The sequence below is a fragment of the Ammospiza nelsoni genome, chromosome Z (assembly GCF_027579445.1).
Source record: "Ammospiza nelsoni isolate bAmmNel1 chromosome Z, bAmmNel1.pri, whole genome shotgun sequence".
Classification (NCBI taxonomy): domain Eukaryota; kingdom Metazoa; phylum Chordata; class Aves; order Passeriformes; family Passerellidae; genus Ammospiza; species Ammospiza nelsoni.
The window spans coordinates 85,247,450-85,266,952 of NC_080669.1; the positions used below are offsets into that span (position 1 = coordinate 85,247,450).

Sequence of the window (19,503 nt, forward strand, 5' to 3'; positions counted from 1 at the left end):
GATGTAAGGCTCTATAAACAGGCAAAGTATTACTAATTGCCAGCTTATGCTGAACTGCAAAGTGAAAATAAAGATGGTTGGAGGAAAAGGTGCTGAATTCTCTGGTAAGCTGAATCAGTCTAGTGGTTGTAAATTAAACAGTTTGAAGTTTGATTTTGCATTACTATCATCTGATAAATCTCCATTCATTTATATTGGTGTAATATTTGACCTCCTGTTTACTTTGGGGAAAATAGGAGTCTGCAAGAGGGGCCTCCTATGGTAAAGAATAAATCAAAGGCTTAATTCAAGTAATCACTCCTGAATATGCACCATGAGGTTCCATCGCTTTAAATGGAATGAGTCTTGCTTTACAGAATGTGGCTTCAATTGTGCTGTTCAATTTAAACCAAAATATGTCAGAAAAACAACTTTGCACCTCTTTGTGGCCAAGGAGAGCACCACGGTACCAAAGTTTAGAGCGTTTCAAAGGATATGGGTGGATATTTTTTGTTTGTATGGTTTAGTTTCAAGGGGGGGTTTTGCCCTCTTCATACAGCCCTGGCAGGAAAACCAAACCATTTTATTTAGTTCTTCCCACTTTTTAAATTTCCTGCAATGCCACGGCAATATCATGCTTGGGTTCCTACTTAACTTTTTGTTGGCATTTTGGAAGGTATCAGGAATAGGAGTAAGTTGGCTAAGTTGTGCTGTTTGTACTTGTAAGTTATGTTATTTATATGCATTTTTCTGCAAAGCCTGATTTTTTAGAACCATCACCCCTAAAATGTTCCTTCAAAAGTGATTCACTGTAATGGAAAGAAACTTACTTAGTGCTCTTTCGCTCCTTAAGAAACACCACATTTTATGTTTTTCTGCCTCAAACCACACTGTTAAAAAAGTAACCATTTCCCACTTGGCCTCCAAAGGGTGAAATCCTCATCTGGTATAAATTGGCATAGCTCTTTTCAAATCAGAACAGCTACATTAATTCATTCCAGCTGAGGCTCCAGCCCTTGAAATGCCAGCAAGGAGAGCGAGTTTTGCACAGGATGGATTTTTTGGGCCGGGTGGAAGGTTTTTCTGTGTAACTTAGCTATGTGCCTAGGCTCAGGGCTGTGGGAAACTGCCTGTTTGACATCTGCAGCATACGCAGCAAATGCTTTGGCAGTTTGAGTTAATGCCTTTTGAATTCACAGGTTGTTTACTTTCAGCTTGAATGTGGATTTGCTTTCAGCCTCAGTGGGAAATCTAACACAAGAAGTAATAGGACAAGCCATCTGTCCAAAAAAAGCTATGAGAATTCCTGATTTTGAACCAGTAACGGAGATCAGGGACAAGTTCACCCTGTGTGTAACCCCTGCCAAATTATTGGTGTGCTCCTTGGATTTCCAACCTGGGACCCGATCCCTGTGGTGCAGTGTGAGCGCACATAGACTTAGGGGAGGAAACCTGCAAAATGAGCGTGGCCAGCATCCCTTTCCAATGGTGGCTCCTGCAGACGAGCATTTTTGCAGCCCTCTCTTGCTCTGCTGTGATTTACAGCCCGTTTTGGCAGATAAGCTGAGCACCTGTGAGCACGGCCCCTGCTCCTCGGGGAGCACTAAACAGCACGAGTCAATGGGAACCCCCAGCTCCTGCCAGCACTGCCTGCAAGTAAACACGAACCCATGTGTTAGTCACAGGCCAGAGAATGGTGTAATCACTGGATTGATTGGGTCACTTTTTTTTTTCTGAAAAGCTCAGGGGCACATTTCAGTGCTCTTTCAAGAGTCCAGATTTTTTTACTTTAAAGCCGAAAAAAGCCAAGTCTCTCTCCCACTGTGTAAACTAAGAAGCTGCACAAGAGCCAAGCTTTGGGGGGGAAAAAAAATCAGCATCCTGCAGCATTCAGCAGGACACAGTGGGCAGATTTTACTAAGATTTTACTAAGAGCACAGCATGTGACAGGTGATGGAGCTGCTCCCCATTCACATATGGGGACATGAATGGGAATCTGGGCCTCGTGCACCTGTCTTGGTCACCCACAAGAAGTGCCATCACCTTCAGTGAGAAAATAGTTAGCCTCTATGTCCTGTGCTGTCTAAAGGCTGTGTTCTTGTTTTGGAAGCCTCTGTGGTTTAAAATCTTGGTCACAGCTTTTCCTCTGACTCTGTTCATTGTTTCTGTTGACCTGGATTTAAGTTTTCCTTGTTTGGACCAGCTAGAAACATGAGTCTTGGTCTCCAAACCACTCAGGTGAGCTGAAGATCTTTGCTTGAGTGTTTAATAAATAATAGGGAAGGCAGAGAAAAAGACAAGAAGAAATCATTTGGAAAGACCTCTGGTCTTTAACAACAAAACCTCCACTGCACTGTGAGGTGAATCCATGGGCTTTAAACCTTCCTGAGGTGAATGGCTCACGAGAGCAGGATATCTGCCAACATCCTTAGCAGCACACTAGCCTGATTTCGACCTGCCCTAGACACAGAGCAGCATTAACTCGGATACCCTGATGTAAATCCAGCCAGAGGTCAAACCCAGCCCTGTCTGTCCAGAGGACTTCATCAAAACAGCCCCATTCAGCATTCATTCCAGCAGCACCAGGCTAATTTGTCTCAGCCACACCTGGGTTTCTGAAAACTGGAGGGCACCGGATCATGTTCAGACTGTTTTCTTTCACCCTTCTCTGTCAAATCAGGGCTACTGTAGATTGAGTGGGGAAATAAGAGTCTCTTCAAAGTCCTTTTTATTTTTTTTGGTTTATTGATTCAATAGTATTTCATGGCTAATAACCACCCTTGACTAACATGCTCATTTGAACCAGGAATGCTTGATTTAATGTTCTGTTATTTAATAGCAGAACAGCCAGTTTACAGATAAGTACTCTGCTTAAGGTGGGAGAACTCAAGGCTGGTAGTCTTTTCTTAGGAAAACTAGCTTCTTTGTCTGCTGATTTTAAGGGATTGTCCACTGAAAGTTTTCCACAGAATCACAGAAGATTTTTTCTTTATTTCCCGTGTACTCGTGCAGTCATGAGAACAAGGATGGCTTGAAATTAAAGTAGCACAGTTCAGCCCTCTTAAATTAAAAACTTTTTTATTAGCTTTTTTTTCTTGGAACCAGAGGCAGATGAGCCAAAACACTGCATAAAATAAGAAGAAGGCAAGCTGGTTTTGTTGTATTTTTGGCACGGACAATGGCTTTCAGAGATACTGGAAGTCATGCAAGAAGAGTGTGTTATTAAGAGACTTCTAGCCCTGCTCTGAAGACTGAGGGCTTTAGATAAGAGTCTGCATGTGGGGATCTTTATCCAAAACGAACCACCCAAACTTTTGTAGTCATTAACACAGATTTCCTCCTCTGCATCTCTCTGTGCTGTTGCTCACACACACAAGTTCTTCAAGGCTTCCTAAAAGCTTTTCTTTGCCTGTAACAATTTAATTGCCTCTTGGCCAAGATTTTCTGCTCCGTGAAGAGAAAGAACGTGATCAAAGTGCCCTGTGCTGCCCAAAGAATTTCCTCTCCTCAGCCTCATTGCACACACCAGGACTGTTTTTCTCCCCCTTCTCCTTTGCCACATCTCTGCGTTTTGCACGATTGTTTCCTATTTTTTTTTCCCTTGTCTGGAAAAATCCAACATCTCCTCCCCCTCCCTGGCAGCATGGGTGACAGAGGCAGAGAAATCAGCACAGTGTCAGCAAGAGTTTGGCCCCACAGCTGGGACCTGAACTTTCAGCAGCAGAGCACAGCCCTGGGTCACTGCACTAAAGCAAGCCAGATTGATACAAAGTGCTTGCTCACCCTGGAAAGGGGAAGCATCAGAAACCAGCTGATAAAAATCTTTAGGCATCCTCTGTTGTGAGCTTAGGCTGTTTTTCCTGGGAAAATGATCATGGAGTGTATATTCAGCGTCACAACCCCCAGAGCGATGCAATATTTGGGTGCTCTCTGCACTCAGGGGGTGATACTGCACTGGGGCAGCGTGGATTTCAGAGCTGCAGAAAATGGAAATGGAGCGTGCGGACTCGACATGCTGCTCAGGGTGTGAAGTTTTCAGCTGTGAGAGACCTGAGCGATCGTGTCTGCCAAGAGTTAATGCGCTCAGAAAAAGGATGCTAAAATATTCCTTCCCACTCCAGTTTGCAACCGAGAACTTGCTAGCCTGTAATATCTTTTATTTATAGCACCTTTTGACTCAAAGGATCTGAGAGTGCCTCTCTCTGGGAGTCACTTCAATGGTACCTGCAGGCAGGGGTGTTTCTCTGCAGATGACTCCAGCTGAGGTGTCAGGGCCTTCTTTGCCATGGACACATGTGAGGAGACCCCCCTGCCTTTCCAAATGCCAGCACTTAGAAATAAGGGCTAGAGGGAAGGGCAGAAATCTGCCCTAATAAACCTCAATAACAGCAAACAGAGAAAACAGACATGTGAACCCCATGGGAGAGAGCACTGAGATGGTCACTGGCTGACTTTGGAAGCAGACACTGGCCAGTACTGGATGATATCCCTATGCAAAGAGCTTGGGACAGTAAAACCACAGCTCAGATGAGGGCATTTGCTGTCCCTACCTGGATAACACTCCACACCACATCCAGCTGTGCTGTGGTGGCCTGGAGAAGCTCCAAAAGGGACCCTACACAGGGTATGCATGCCAGTGGTGGAGGTGCTCCTAAAGGCTGGGTTTAAATCCTCAAACTCACACACACCTCAGTGAGCACAGTCATGGCAGGGCCTTCTGCTTATCTCAAGTCCACTTCAGCACCTGCCCATCAGCTGCTCCTCACTCAGCAGCTGGCAGAAAAGGACCAGAGGATCAGAGGAGCATCTCCTCCACGTGGCTCCTGGAGCTAGAGAGGTGTCCCCAGCCCCCTGCTCCCCTCCTGTGCTGTCCCTGCAGGCAGGGAGGCAAAAGCCAGGCTCAGCTGATGGGTTACAAATCCAGCCCATGATTTCTGCTCCATCCACAGCCAGGCAAGGTGTTGCCAAGACACATTTTAGGCTCAGCTGCTCAGGACACTGCTTTTCTGTCTGTGCCACCCTGAGCATGCTGCCTGCCCCCTGCTCTGCTCTGCAGCCCCACATCAAACCAGTTGTTTTGCTATTCCCTGAGCATGCTCAGCAAGAGCCAGCCTTCTTTTCTTCTTTTTGGCACTTCTTCTGGGTCTCCTGAGGGATTTGCCTCCAGGAGGGAATGCCCATCTGCTTCAGCATCCTCTGAGTCCTGTGTTTACTGAGTCCTGATGTTTCTCCCTGGACAAAGCCATCCAGACAGTCCCATGAAAACTCCAGGGACACCAGTGGCTGTTTATGGGGCCGTCCCCTACCCTGGGTCTTTAGACAGAATAATACACCCATAGCCTCCATGATAAAATCCTCAGCACATCTCTCCTCCTCCCTCCATGTCCTTCCCAAGCCATCCCCAGAATCAGCATTATTATATTTTTTTCCTCTAAATCTCTTTCCTCCAGGCACCAGACAAGGTGTATTTGATAGCACTTTATCTCTGCCATGCATATGTCAGTGTCTGAAGCTCTGGTTTAATAGGAGTCAAGTCACATCACTGGATGGAAGCTGGCTCTCCCAGGTCCTTTCCATGGAGAACATGCATTTTGCCTCATTCTCTGCCTTCCAACAAAAATTGACTCCTCCCTCCTTTGAGGAGGGGGCTGGGGTTAGCACATCCTGGCAGCCCACTGGCTTTGCTGTGCAATTTTAGGGCATCTCCTCCTCCTCAGAGAAGAGAATATTCTTCTTGCGTGTACATATGAGAGTTATTTTTATTTTTTTTTTCCTGTTCTTGGTCCATTGAGTATTACATCATGTATTGCTTCCTTCGGTGCCCCTTCCACACGTGCTGCTTTGGATTTGGGGCTGGGAATGGGAGGAATTATGGAATAGAATTCCTAGAATAATGGAATCAGAGTTGGTGGTGACTCCAGAGGGTTATAGAGTCCAGCTCCAAGAATCCACCATGCACCTCAGAGTGTTGTCCAAATGCTCTGGCAGCATTGGTGCCTCGAGTGCTCTGGGGTGCCTGACCATCCTCTGGGGAAGAAAACCACCTCCCAATATCCATCCTACACCTTCCCTGACGTACTTCATGCTGCCCCTCAGGTCCTGTCACCAGAGGGAAGGCGGCAAGCTGTGGACAAGCCCTGTCTCTATGGAAAAGCTAAGAGGGAAATAGGGGTGGGAAAAAAAAAAAAAAAAAAAAAAACCAAAATCTTAGGAGGAAAAAAAAAAAAAAAAGAATAAATATTTGGGAGGATGGCGTTTAAGAGGAGAGAAAAACAAACCAAAGCTGGTGCCAGGCTGGAACCAGCCGCTGGTTGCCAGCACAGCAGACTGAGAAGTTGCTGGTGGACGCGCTCAGTGCCATGTTTGGGCTGCTTAAAAACATTCAGCCTGTCTCTCCCTTGTGGTCCTGCCTCTGCTTTCCTGCCTGGATAGGAGGAGGAGCAGGGACTCCCTGCCCAGCTCAGGGTTGTGCTCTGAGGGATGCAGAGCATCTCCTGCCCTGCCACACCTCTGTGTGTGTGCGAGCACACCGAGCTGGGCCCGGCACCGCTCCGGGGCGATGCCAGGGCAGCACGGGCAAGCGTGCACGATGATCCATCCCTCCTGGATGGATGCGATGGACCATCATGCCAGGGAAGGAGCTGGGAGGGATGGGGATGGAGGAGAAGGGCAGCGTGGAAGGTTGCCACGCTTAGGGGTGTAAAAAAGGGAGAGCGATGAAAAGGGGGCAGGAGGCTGCCGAGGAGATTTGTGTTGGCTGGGAAGGCATGGGGTGGCTCGGGCAGGGCTGGGGTGCTGCGGAGAGCCCGGCAGAGAAGCATCAGGGCTTTATTCCCCTCCTTTCTTTCTGCCTCGCTCCGCTGGGCGCTCGCTGGAGGAGGAGGAGGAGGAGGCGAGACAAAAAGCTGAACCGGTGCCAAGAAGGAGCTGCGGCGCTCGAAAATGGCACTCTGCGCCACGCTAATACTGCGAGGCTGGGCTGGGCTGCGCTGGAGAGCAGCGAAAACGTGTCGGGAATGAGAATGGCTGAGAATGGCCGGGCTCAGGAGGGTCCTCCCTCCTCCCCTGCCTCCCCTTCGCCTTTTTAATGTGACCCTTTTCTCCCCCACCACCACCCCCAGTGATGTTTAGGAGCTCTGGGAAAGGGAGAGCATCTTTGCTGGCGACTTGGGTCTCATCCCCTCCTTCCATCTCCCTATCAGGGTGTGATTTAAATTTTTTTTTAAATTTTTTTTAATATTTTTCCCCCACTTAAGGAGGAAAAGAAGACTCTCAGGGAGTTTTCTTACTGTTTTCCTGTTGCCCTTCCCTTGCTAGTCGCTGTCATCCTCCTCCTCCTCCTCCTCCTCCCTGTATCTCGATGCAAGGTGACTTGTAGGACACAGGAGTCTCTGCTGCAAGGTGCAGCGTCGCCTGCGTCGGTGTTTCCCTCCGTTTCTCATTTGCTGGGAGATGAGGCAACTTCCAGGCGGCTCAGCTCAGATCCTGGTTGATGCAGCGGCGCTGTTTGGGCTGCAGAAAAAGCCCCTTTCCTGCAAAAACCTGCCTGGATAAAACAAACAAACAAACATGTAAGGCTGAAACTGCATCATTTTGCGATGCTGGTTGATTTGCAAGAAACGGGATGGAGTTTTGTGGTGATTTCTGTCTGAAAGGGAAGGTTTTTTGCTCATCCCCTTTCTTTTCCATTCACAGGTAACAAAAAATCCAAACCACCTCTTTTTAATAGGGTTTTTATTTTTTCTTTTTTTAATTTTTTTTCTTTTTTTAATTTGAATTTTTAAATTTTAAAAAAATTCTTTTTTTAATTTTAATTTTTTAAATTTTTTTATAATTTAAAAAATTATAACTTTGTAGTAGTTCAGTATATGAAGTTAAATCCAAAAATATTACTCCCTCCCCCTTCCCTTTCCGAAAAGCACAGATGTTGCTTTTCGGATCATTCTGGAATTTATATTTAAAGTTTTAGGTTGTCATTACAGAAACTAGGGACTGGAGAAAGGGAAAACCCCAGTGTCTGGTTTTGAAAACAGGTTTAGGTCCTGTTAGAACAGCAGTTTTAGCCCTCACATAGTCAGCAGGTCAAGTTCAAGGAGACCTTTCCAAAGCACGGGCAGAGCCTCATTAGCTTGCTGCATCTCAGAAGCTTGTGGATTATTGGGTTGTTAGCTTGGCCCATTTTGTAGTCTCAGGCATGGGATGATCCCTGTGATCTCTTTCTCACCTGAAAACCATGCCCTAGTACACATTCAAACCACTTCAAACCTCACCTTTGGTCTCAGACACGCAGGCCTGGTTTGGGAGCACCTACCCCTGCCCAGGAAAGGCTTTTGGAGATGCTGTGATAAATAGGGGGGAGTTCAGGCAGACTTAAAGGTGTTGTCTAGCATGCTCCCCTCAGCCTCTTCTCACAGCTCCTCACAGATCAATAGTCCTTCCTCTGTGGAGCATCAAATTCTCTGTCCCAAATTAACGCTGCTGGGAGTGGCACTCATTTCTAACTTGATGCCAGCAGATTTTGTATGGAGTAGGAGGAACAGAGCAGCTGATCCCTTGCTCTTCCTCACCTCTCAGCTGTGCTCTGTACCCTGTATTTGCTGCAGTTCAACTTGTGCAGAGAAGGTGCTGCCTTTCCTTCTTGCTCTTTGCCTTTGTTGTGACTGCAGGGTGTGCAGTGCTTGGCCCAGGAAACCTTGGTTTCTTCACCATGGAAATATCCACAAGAGGGGTGGCCAAAGAACCTGGAGTGTGTTCTTGTACCTTCCACCCAATCCTACCAGTTTTCTCTGAATAAAGTACATGCATAAAACACATGGGTTTTCTGTAAACAAGTGTGCATGCTGTCTGGTTTTCAGTTGTCCCTTTGGGTGCCATGAGTTAAGCTGGTTGAAATACCTTCCCCACCCAGGGCACACGCCATGCAGCCTTGCATGAATTTCACAGAATCACACAATCCTTGCATGGTTTGGGTTGGAATGAACCTTAAAGCTGATGCAGTTCCACCCCCTGCCATGGGCAGGGACACCTCCTACTACACCAGGCTGCTCCAAGCCCTATCCAGCCTTCCAGGGATCCAGCAGCAGCCACAGCTTCTCTGGAAAAAACTTTACCAGGACCTCCCCAACCTCCCAGCCAATAATTCCTTCCCAAAATCCCATCTGTCCCTGCCCTCTGGCAGTGTGAAGCCATTCCCCCTTGTCCTGTCCCTTCATGTCCTCGTGCCAAGTTCCTCTCCAGCTCTCCTGGAGCCATTTCAGGTGTGGGCAGATGCTCAGCATCTCCCTGGAATCCTCTCTCCTCCAGACTGAACTATTACAATGCTTCAGTCCTTCCTTGTAGGTGAGATGTTCCAGAATTTTCCAGATGTTCTTGCTGACACTTTTGGCTGTTCCTCTGGGCAGAAATTCCTCTTTTTAACCTGAGATATCTAAGGATGGGAATCTCAGGGATCTGTGCAGGAGAGAGTGGTGGTTAAAGCCTATCAACACGACCTGAGGAGACCCTGGTTCTCATCCTGACCCGCCATGCACTGCACAGACCACTGCTCATGCCTTTAGATCTGGAGCCAGCTTGTGTTGACTGCTGATTTAAGCTTCTTCAGTGTTCAAATACTTCAGTTATGAAATAACAATTCCCAACAGATTTATGGAGAGGCTCCCAAAGACATGGGCAAGTATTAATGTGGAGTGACAGCATCCATGTGTGCACAGCAGCAAAATGGTGTTTATTATTCAAGGAGAACTGGGAGCAGCAAATTAAGAGATCTTCACAAACCTTGTTATTTCAGTAGGCAGACCTCTTTCATTTCTTGAAATCTTGAAAGGGAGCTTGTGGAATGCATCTTGTCCATCTTGGAGCAAAAATTGCTAATCTTGTTCTTTCCAAGTGGTCAAGTCAGCCATCTGGGCAACTTGGTCATACTTCCCAAGGAGGGAAGGCTTTGACAAGGCAGATGTAGGGTTTTTGTCTTCATTTCTCCCTGCCTATAATAAGTGTTTTTGGATATTTTCTCCAGAAGCATGATATCTAATGTGTCTCAAGTTGCTTCCTTCAAATCCTTCATCCTTTTAGCATTTTATGAGAAACATTGTCTACTTGGAGTTGTTATGGGTTGACTTCTGCCTGGAAGGGTCAGTCTAAAGGGCTCTTCCACTCCTTCTCCCCACACCTTCCCCACTCCATGTTTTTTTGTTTTTTTGTTTTTTTGTTTTTTTTTTTTTTTTTGACCTGTAACCTCACATTTCTGTAATCTAAATGTGCAAATGCTCTGCAGTCATGGTCCAGTGGCTGGGTTAATCTCAGACCTCTGGAGTGGCAGATGGCTGATTTGTTGCTGATTCCAGTTATAGGGAATTGTGTCACCTATTATCTTTGCACAGACTGATGCTTAAAAGGATGCCTTTGGCAAAATCAGTGAAAAGTAAAGAAAGGCAAAACAAACAGTCTGATCTGCATCACCACAGGTGAAAATGTGAAATATTTCACCTTTGTGTGAAGGGCTGGAGAGGTGGACAAAGAGGAGAGGAGGAGGGAGGAGAGGAAGGAGAGGAAGACCTCATTTTCTTACCAGAAGTACCAAAGCACAGAGCAGAGCAGGTTTGCTGTGGTCACGTTGTAGAATCACAAGCACTTACTCTGTTTTAAATGGTTTTGCAATGTCGTAATCCTTGGCTTCAGCTCCCTGCTTTAACTCTTATACAAACCAGGCGGGTTGGCTTCTTGTGACACTTCCCTGCCCTCTTCCCAAGGTTGTCAGAGGAATCCACAGCATCCCTCCCTGACTCCAGGGCTCATTGTGTGCCCACGGCTGCTGGGGGAGGCTGTGGTGGCTCTGTCATGCCAACATGCTCACAAGAGACACTTGGGAGGGGAAGTTTACACATCTGTGTGGGGTGAGGGGAACCTTGGGGGGCCTTAGAGAACACTGCTGGACCAAGGGGGGACCCCAGCACTGCCCAGATGGCAAGTGGTGGTGGTGGTCATACTGAAACGTGTGGGGAAATCAAAAGGGCAGAGCAAAACTCTGGATGTTTGTGACCATTTTCTACACAGTCATCCCCACAATCAAGGTTTTCTTTCTTTCTTTTTGCTTTGGGAAACACCACAGAGTCAGATGAAGAATTTGGGAAGAGAGTGTGGGTTCCCTGTGCAGAGTCCAGTGACGAAATCTGTGAACAAGGTAAGAACAAGGGGATATGGCTGTGATGGTTTTTGTTTTATCCTTTTCTCTTTTCAAACACAATTTTGCAATGTTGGACGCGAAATTTAGCTATGTGTATCACAGAAACTGATAGTCCAAGCACCAAGCAAATGAGTCTAAAACGTTAATTTGGGTTTCTTTTAATGCATGCCATTATGATGGTTTGGGTTTTAGAACAGTTTGTATCATATCCAAATGATCTATGTGTGAATAATTGTTCCCAACCTCCTGACACCAGGACCTAATTAGGAAGTAAGAGCCTTAAATAGGCCATTTGTGTACTGAGCTTCCATATGTCTCCTTGCACAATTTATTTGCTCCACTCCATTGAGGTATAATGAGAATGAAACTCTTAGAACTGCTTTTGACTCTGAGGCTCTTCTCTTCATCTCCTGTGCAGCCACAGCCCCTATTAAGATAATATCTGTTTCCCTGTTTTCCAAAAGAAAAAGCTGTGGTACTTTCAGTCCAGATTGCCCAAGCTTCTCTGTTTCTAAGGTTTCAACGGAAATGGAGTGAAAAAATGCAAAAAAAAAAAAAATGCAGACCAAGAAAAATGGAATGTCATCAAAGAAAGCAGAAAGGTCAGGACAGGGTGATCTTGAGGGAATACTCCCTATCCTATCTGCCTCACAACCCTGCTGAAAGCTGATGCTGTTGCATTTCAGTTAACCTGTAGATGCAAAGGAAGGATGTATATGGATAGAAGCAATCGGAAGAGATTTTTATTGGTTTTGTTTGGCTTTCTTCTTGCTAGGATGTGAGGAAGGGGGAAAGGTTTGTGCAAGGTGGCTTGGATTTTTTTCTTAGTTTTGAATATTTAGCTCAGTCTGAACCAACAGCCTCCTTGGGACTCCTTGTTCATGTTTAAATACATTTTATGTTCTTCAAGTGTACTTTTAGAATATATTCTTTATTTCCAAACACTTCTTGCATGCATGACTTCATCTTACACTTCACGTGTCCCACTTGATTCTTTTGCTCCACTCATTCAGAAAAACTTAAATGCATGATTGTCATTTTCTATCAAGATTAACTTTAATAAATTCTTAAGGCTTGGGTTTTGGTTTTTTTCTTTCACCCCCAAATCTGGATCTTGTTTAGTTTCCCAGAGAAAGACAACTCTACTTACAACGATTTTGTTTATGATAATTCCCTTGCATGTTCCCTTCCAGGAATTGTCACTGCCTTCCAGAAGGGAGGTTAGTGCCAGTCCCCTCGCAGTGATAATTATAATCAGACCTGTCAGCCTTCACACAGTCTACACTTATCACTTGCATTTAGAAGGATTTTTCCTGAAGCCTATTACCAGTTCTGCTTCTTAGGGAAAAACAGTCATGATTTTTCCTCCTAATCTTTGATGGCTCTCAGCTTTGAAAGCATGGAGAGGAGCAAAACGACTGCCAGGTGCACTTAAAGAAGCTGTCTGTTGGTCCTGGTCTAGAGCTCTGGAAAGCCAGAGAGTGGGCGGATAATCTGGGAAATGCTGAGGACTTTAATTTGTTTGTGACAACGCTCCAGGTGTGCTGGAAACACAAAGCAGTTTCCCAATGGTGCTGCTCACAGAGGGTGCCTCTGCAGACCCAGGCTTCAGGTGGCAGGTGGCTCTTGGCAGTGGTGCCCTGTGTCCCTGCAGTTCTGGGCAGTGATTCCTGCCTGTGCTGAGAGAATTGGAAGCAGGATGGCCAGAGAACTGGAAGCAGGAGGCTGGCCAGAGAACTGGAAGCAGGATTGACAGAGAATTGGAAGCAGGGTGGCCACAGAAGTGGCTGCAGTTGCTCCTGGAGGCAATGACTGGCATCACAGGGACCAGTTGCCTCCAGTGCAACAGTGACCAGCTGGGCCAGGTCAGGGTGTTGAGTAGGATGTGGTTCAGTATTTTATCCATCCCAGCCCCCCTGGTGTTATTCCCTGGGAAACATGTTGACCCATTTATTAGATTTCCCCCCATTTTCACTCCATTATTGCTGTTGATGTGCTGCTAACCCCCCTTTCTTACCTTTCTGGTTTTTACTAGCACAAAGATAAAAAGGTGCAAGTTTTACCATTCCATTAAACTGAATGAGTTATGTATCTTTAAGTCCTTCCTCTGTTATTACCATGCTTTTTGTAATTTGTAATTAGGCTCCCTTGATTTTGGCAGAATCTGAGGATGGTCAGCATTTTATAGCTTTTTTAGCAAAGAGATGGTGGAAGATTGGGAATTCTTATGTTATGTGCAGTTTTATATTTACAGTGCAGAGGGATATATGATTTGCCTTTGTATTATTTAAATTCACTGGGAACTAGAGGTTTATTTATCAGGTGTCATTCCCTGAAGGATGAATAATGCCATAAAGAGAAGACTTCATCTATTATACAAACAGATTTGAAGGCTTTGCTATTACATTCCTCTGCCTGTTGAATGGAGTAAAAATGCCTTTGGCTGAGCAGAGACAGAGTGATACTTAGCAGTAGCATCTTATGACCTTTTGATCAGCTGAGATCTCAAGCCATATTAGTGGACAGATTATGATGTGATGGAAAGAAGGCCAGGAATAGCCTTTTCATCATGAGATCTTTTCTGTGAATATCCTTCTTGGGTGTATTCAGGTGGTTAATCACTGGAGCCAGGGTGAATCATTTGGAAGCAGGGGAGTGAAATGCTGGTACAGACAATCCAAATATGCTCAGGTTTGCCAAATGCAGCTGGATATTAGAGCTAATAGTTTCTTCCTAATATTCTCCTACCCTCCTGTTTCTATCAAGGCTGTGGGTGACCTTGTGATTTTTTTCCATCTGTAATAACCACATTTTGGCAGAAAGAACAACACAAAATGAACCTCGAGTCCTTGGACCACAGGGGAGCTGCAGTTCCCGAATCAAAGGAATGCACATGGTGAATATGGATATCAGACTGTGAAGGGAAACTCACAGGAAAATGTCTCTGTCATTTTAGAGATAATAACAGTGGTGCTTGAATCTATTTCAACCCTACCAAGGAAAAAAGGAATAATTCAGGTTTCAAAAAATGCACAGCCCTGATAGTATTTCTCATTTTACAGGGCCAACCAGAGCAAAGAATGACTTTTACTTTCTCTTACCTGCCTGTGCAGAAATACTCCTCAAACTTGGCTCCAGCTTCGAATTAGCCCCCTTTTCATCTTAATGGCCAAGAGGAATCTGCAGTCTCCTTAAAATCAAACAGAAAAAATCCCTTTTTCAGTGCTGACTCTACACATAAACAGCAGTAGTGCCAAAGCTTGACCCAGGTGCTGTGGTGACTTTTGGAAGGAAAAGGGGCAGACAGGTGGGTGTGGAATGCCTTTGGGCCTTTCTGAGCATGATTATATGCCCAGGCAGACCATGCTGGTTATGGGCTATGCAGCATCATCCTGTACATTGCTAGTACAGGGGTGCCCAAGTTACACTCATTTTTTTCCTCCAGAAGCCAAGCAAGATGCTCATTTCAGTGTCAGGAGGAGGAAGGGCTGGCAGTGTGAGAATCCCAAACCATCAGTGTAGCAGGGATGATGATGCACCAGGCATGGGGAACAATAGCTGCCACAGAGGAGTGGAAACTCTTTGAAAATAAGGAGGTTATGGAGGTGGGAGAAGCTCACAGCAGGACACTGTCTCCTCTCATCTCATCTCCCCCAGCCTCTTCAATCAGGTGCCTGCTGGGCTTCCCACTCCTCCTGCCTTTTGCACGGGATGACAGGATCACAAGGCATTAGAATCTACTGGCATGAAGGAATCTGCCATCCTCCTGGCATTACTGCTTCCCCAGCCAGGAAGCCACTGTGAAACATCCAGGCTGTGAGCCCACATGGAGCTTTTTAGCTGCCTCTTCCAGGGCCACAAAGGTGTCCAAAGGGGAGCTGGGAGGTGGCACCAACTCCTGGCACAGGTCTGCACCTTCTTTTCCTTGGGAAAAACAGGCAAAAAGCTGCAAAAGGTGGGTGGCAGCCTTGGTTCTGCCCACAGAGGAAGTGCCACTGCTGAGATACAGCCAGCCCACAGGATAAGGAGCTCCCTCCCAAGCTCTGTCTGCAGAGATTAAGTATTTTGCTGCACAGGTGATTGTTAGAAGCATCATGAGCTAAACCATTCAAAGGGTTGTGCTACTCTGAACAGTTGCTATAAGGGTTTCTGATGGCAGCTTTGAAACTTTGTCACTGGGAAGGCTTTGGGGTGTGTGTGGTGGAGAGAATGTAGGCATGAACAATTTCCTCTGCCTCCCTGCTCTGCCTTGAGTCCCTGTGGGGTGTAGGAGGGTGACAAGATTTGGGTGACATAGCACCAAGATCATCCCTTTTGGTTTGGGATTGCATTAATCCTGCTCTGCCTTCTGCCAGATGGCCTTGGCTTGATAAAATCAATTCTCCTCAAAGTAAAAGAGCTTGCGTTCGTCTTCTTGTGGCTCAGAGAAATCCATGAAAACAGAATTGCTCTTCTTCTTGCAGGTCAGGACAGAAAGTTGTTGTGGGACATCTAATAGTATCCCAGTTTTCATGGTTTAACCCCAACAGGCCCCTCATAGTCCCTCATTCACTCAGATTCACCAGCAGGATCAGGGAGAGAGCTGGAAGGGTAAAAGGTGGAAAATTCATGAGTTGAGATAAAGACAGTTTAATAGCGAAAGAAAAAGCCTTGCACACCAGCAGAGCAAAGAGGGGAATTAATTCCCTGCTTGCCATGTTCAGGTGGGTGTTCAGTACCTCCAGAGAGCCAGAACCCACCACATGTAACAGTGGCTTGGGTAAACAATCACCATCACTCCAAACATTCCCCCTTCCTCTTCCTTCCCTCCCTTTACACACTGGGCACGACGTCACACGGTCTGGAGCATCCCTTTGGTCACTTGGGGTCACCTGTCCTGGCTGTGTCACCTCCCAAACTCTCGATCACCCCCATCCCCTCCCCAGCCTGGCAGTGCAAAAAGCAGCAAAGGCCTCGGCTCTGTGCAGGCCCTGCTCAGCAATGACAGAAACAGCTCTGTGTCATCCACCCTGTGCTCAGCACAAACCCAAAACGCAGCCCTGCGACAGCCCCTGGGAAGAAAATGCCCCTGCCCCAGACAAAACCAGCACACCAATGCAGCACAGTTAGAGCACATGGCAAGTACTTGGGCTGGGATCCTTTTCTAGGGGTAAGAAATTTAAAGTAGCAAACTTTGAAAATGCAGTATAAGGCAGATGTCAGTGATGTGCAGTGGGATAAGGAGGACAGTGATTTGTTTATGAAGTTCATCTGTCCACTCATGACAGTTTTTTCCCTTTAAACACACCACATCTGGTTCCTTGCAAGGATTCTTAGATTGCAGACAGCAGTAAACACGCGTCCTATTGAGTAAGAGTGATTTCACGAACCAGCAGAAGGATTATTGTCATAACCAAATTTACAGCCATACAATTCCCTTTTTCTGGCTGGAAAGAAGTAATCTTGATCTGGAAAAGAAATATGTCATAACAATAACTTAAGCAAGTTAAATAGTATCTGGGGACATTCATAGGAATGTCACTGGGTACACTCAAAGTACTAAACCAGTTCTCAGCACACTCTTGGTCCAACTAGCAAGCTCCTAAATCATCCTTAAGCATGGATCAGGGTTCATCCCTGTGAGCTGTTTGCATTTAGCTCCTGGGCTAGGAAAGCCAAGACAGGGCTGTGAGCAGAGGTACAAACCCCTCTGTGCCAGTTGGCCTCCACGCCTGGGGATATTTCTGGGCACGTTTAATTGCTACTGGCTGGAGAGGCTCAGGCCCAGCTGGGAAATTGGACTCCTTCACTCCAAACTCCGTTTGTCAGCACTGGGAGAGGGGAGCCACCAGCAGGAGCTGATTCAGCCTCCCTTGATCCTGACCTGCCCAAATTGTGGACAGTTGCTAAGGCAGCTAAGCCTGCAGGGTTTAACATGCTGATGGCAGAGGAAAGGCTATAGTATCCCCCAAAAGGCAATTTATAGTGCATTTCCTGCATATTTACTAGTCACCTCCCCAGCCTCTTCAAGCCCATGTAAAAATATTATTAAGTTATTGAGGTGCTCTTTCTTGCAACAAGGAATGTCACCCATTATTTTTAATTATTTTCCTCCCTTACCGTGAGGGGGATCCTTTCAATAAGTTTCAGCTATAAGATAGGTGTTCTGTATAATTTGCTTTCAACAGTTTGATAGTTAAATGTGTCCCTAGGAGACAATTATAGACTTATACATAATAAAGAAGCTCATGGAAAGATACAGCATTATGTATATATTATTAGGTAAACCCTTTGTTTGATATAGAAAGTTTTATTTTGAGTTCACCCTATCAAAATATATTTACACACATATATAAATACAGGTATTTATTTTTTTTTTCCCACTGAGTTAAAAACCTCATTGAAAAGAAATAACTCTGGCTCAGCTCCTGCAACCACAGTATAATGCTTCATTATCTTTTCTTTCATTGAAATCTTCTCATGCACAAGGTGATCTAATTTAATACTTGTTTAAACGTATAAAACAAAACATTTTCCCTTCAAGGATACCTCAAGTGTTTGGTCACAGTGGGGATGAAATTATTGATTGCATTTAGCACATATTTGGAAATGTGACCTTAATCTGCAGGTTTCAGGGGGAAAAGGTATTTTCCCCAGGTATGGCAGTAAGTCAGATAAGTAAATTATACTTTTGACATGTTAAAGATGTTCCATTTTAGACAAAGGAAGTGATATCCCAGTTGTGTCACTGAAACTCAATGTCCTGTGTTGCTTGTTAACAGCTGCACATTTGTTGTTTCAGTGTCCCAGTTTGCTCTCAAGTATAAATGAACTGCTACATGCCAAATAATCAATAGTTCTGCCAGCTCTGGAAATATAATATTGCTATTAATATTGATCCACACAACAGAAATCAAGGCATCAAATTTTGCAGGCATCACTTGCCAGCACCCTGCGTTCTACCTGCAGAGTAACCGCTTGAAAATCGCTATTCCCCAGGGAATAATGTTTGATGCTCACCCTCATTCCCTGTGTCACAATGAACACAAATATAAACACAGGGGGATCAGGGCACAGTTGACCAGCAGATAGGGTGCATATATTTTTATTTCAGCCTTCTGTGGTTTCTCGGTGCCACAAACCAGATGCAAAGAGCACCGGTGAAAACAACCTGCATCAATGCTAGTGTTCATCTCTAAGGGCACAGCCAACAGCCTGGCTGGCCAAAAAAATCAGTGTCCTGGATCTTAGAACCCTTTACTGTGCCTAAAGGGGCTCCATGAGGGCTGGAGAGGGACTTTGGACAAGGCATGGAGGGACAGCACACAGGGAATGGCTCCCACTGCCAGAGGGCAGGGACAGATTTTGGGATATTGGGAAGGAATTCTTGGCTTTGAGGGTGGTGAGGCCCTGGCACAGGGTGCTCAGAGAAGCTGTGGCTGCCCCTGGATCCCTGGAAATGCTCTCAGGTTGGAGAAGCCTTAGAGCACCCTGTTCTAGTGGGAGGTGAGCCTGCCTGTGTCAGGGGGGCTGGAATAAATGCTCTTTATGTCCCTTTCCACTCAGACCATTCTGTGGTGCTTTGGGAAGGGTGAGATGTCCATAGATGGCTGTCCTGAGCCCTCTCCCTGCACTGGGATGAACATCAGTAGTGAAAGATCCTACGGTTTTCTTGCAGAGGTGATTTCAGATTCAGGTTCTCAGGTGGGGAAAAAAAGGTCCTGCAACATTGAGTATTGCTGGCAGCACCAAGAGCATCTGTTCCCTGTTCTCCTCTCCCCTCTGAGCTGCCAGGTTGCCTTGGGAGAGAGAAAATGGGTGCTCCCCATTCTCACATGTGTGTTCACACACACCTCTGTGAGTTTGGCGGGTTTTGTCATATCTGTAATGACTTTGCAATGAAACTGTGAATGAAAGTTTGGCAGACTGGCTTTACAATTGTCAGCCTTCCCAGAAGCAGCCCAGAATTTCATTAACTGAGGTATAGGCATGATTTCTTATAAGCTCTTTTCAGATTTTACTAGATCTGGATAAATTAAACCAGTATTTTATCTATGTGGCACCAGAATTAGTTGTCACTGATGTCTTCATAAAGGAATGCTGTAGTTCTGGCCCCTCATGTTTGAGCAGCAGCTGCATTAGATGATGCTCCCATTTTTTAATAAGGGCCTGTCCTTCAATAAGAATGATGGGAAATAAGAAACCCAGATATGAGCAAAGCATAATCTTGGTCAGGATAAATGGGTGAAGTAGGAAATTTGAGAGGGAATGGTCACACCATGTTGCCTGGCTGGGTAAATGTGCAGGACGTTGGTGGAAGTGAGTGTAGAAACACAAGCTACAGATGGCTGGAAGGAGTCCAT

The 19,503-nt window shown here is 45.7% G+C and overlaps 1 protein-coding gene across 2 annotated transcripts in view; it reads left to right on the forward strand.

Moving 5' to 3' along the window:
- SETBP1 (SET binding protein 1) overlaps window positions 1–19,503 on the forward strand; it is a 267,221-nt gene that overhangs the window by 113,306 nt on the left and 134,412 nt on the right. For both annotated transcript variants that reach the window (XM_059491756.1, XM_059491757.1), the window contains one exon: window positions 11,087–11,158. In XM_059491756.1, the coding sequence (XP_059347739.1) occupies window positions 11,087–11,158 (72 nt within the window). The remainder of the gene's footprint in view (window positions 1–11,086; window positions 11,159–19,503) is intronic.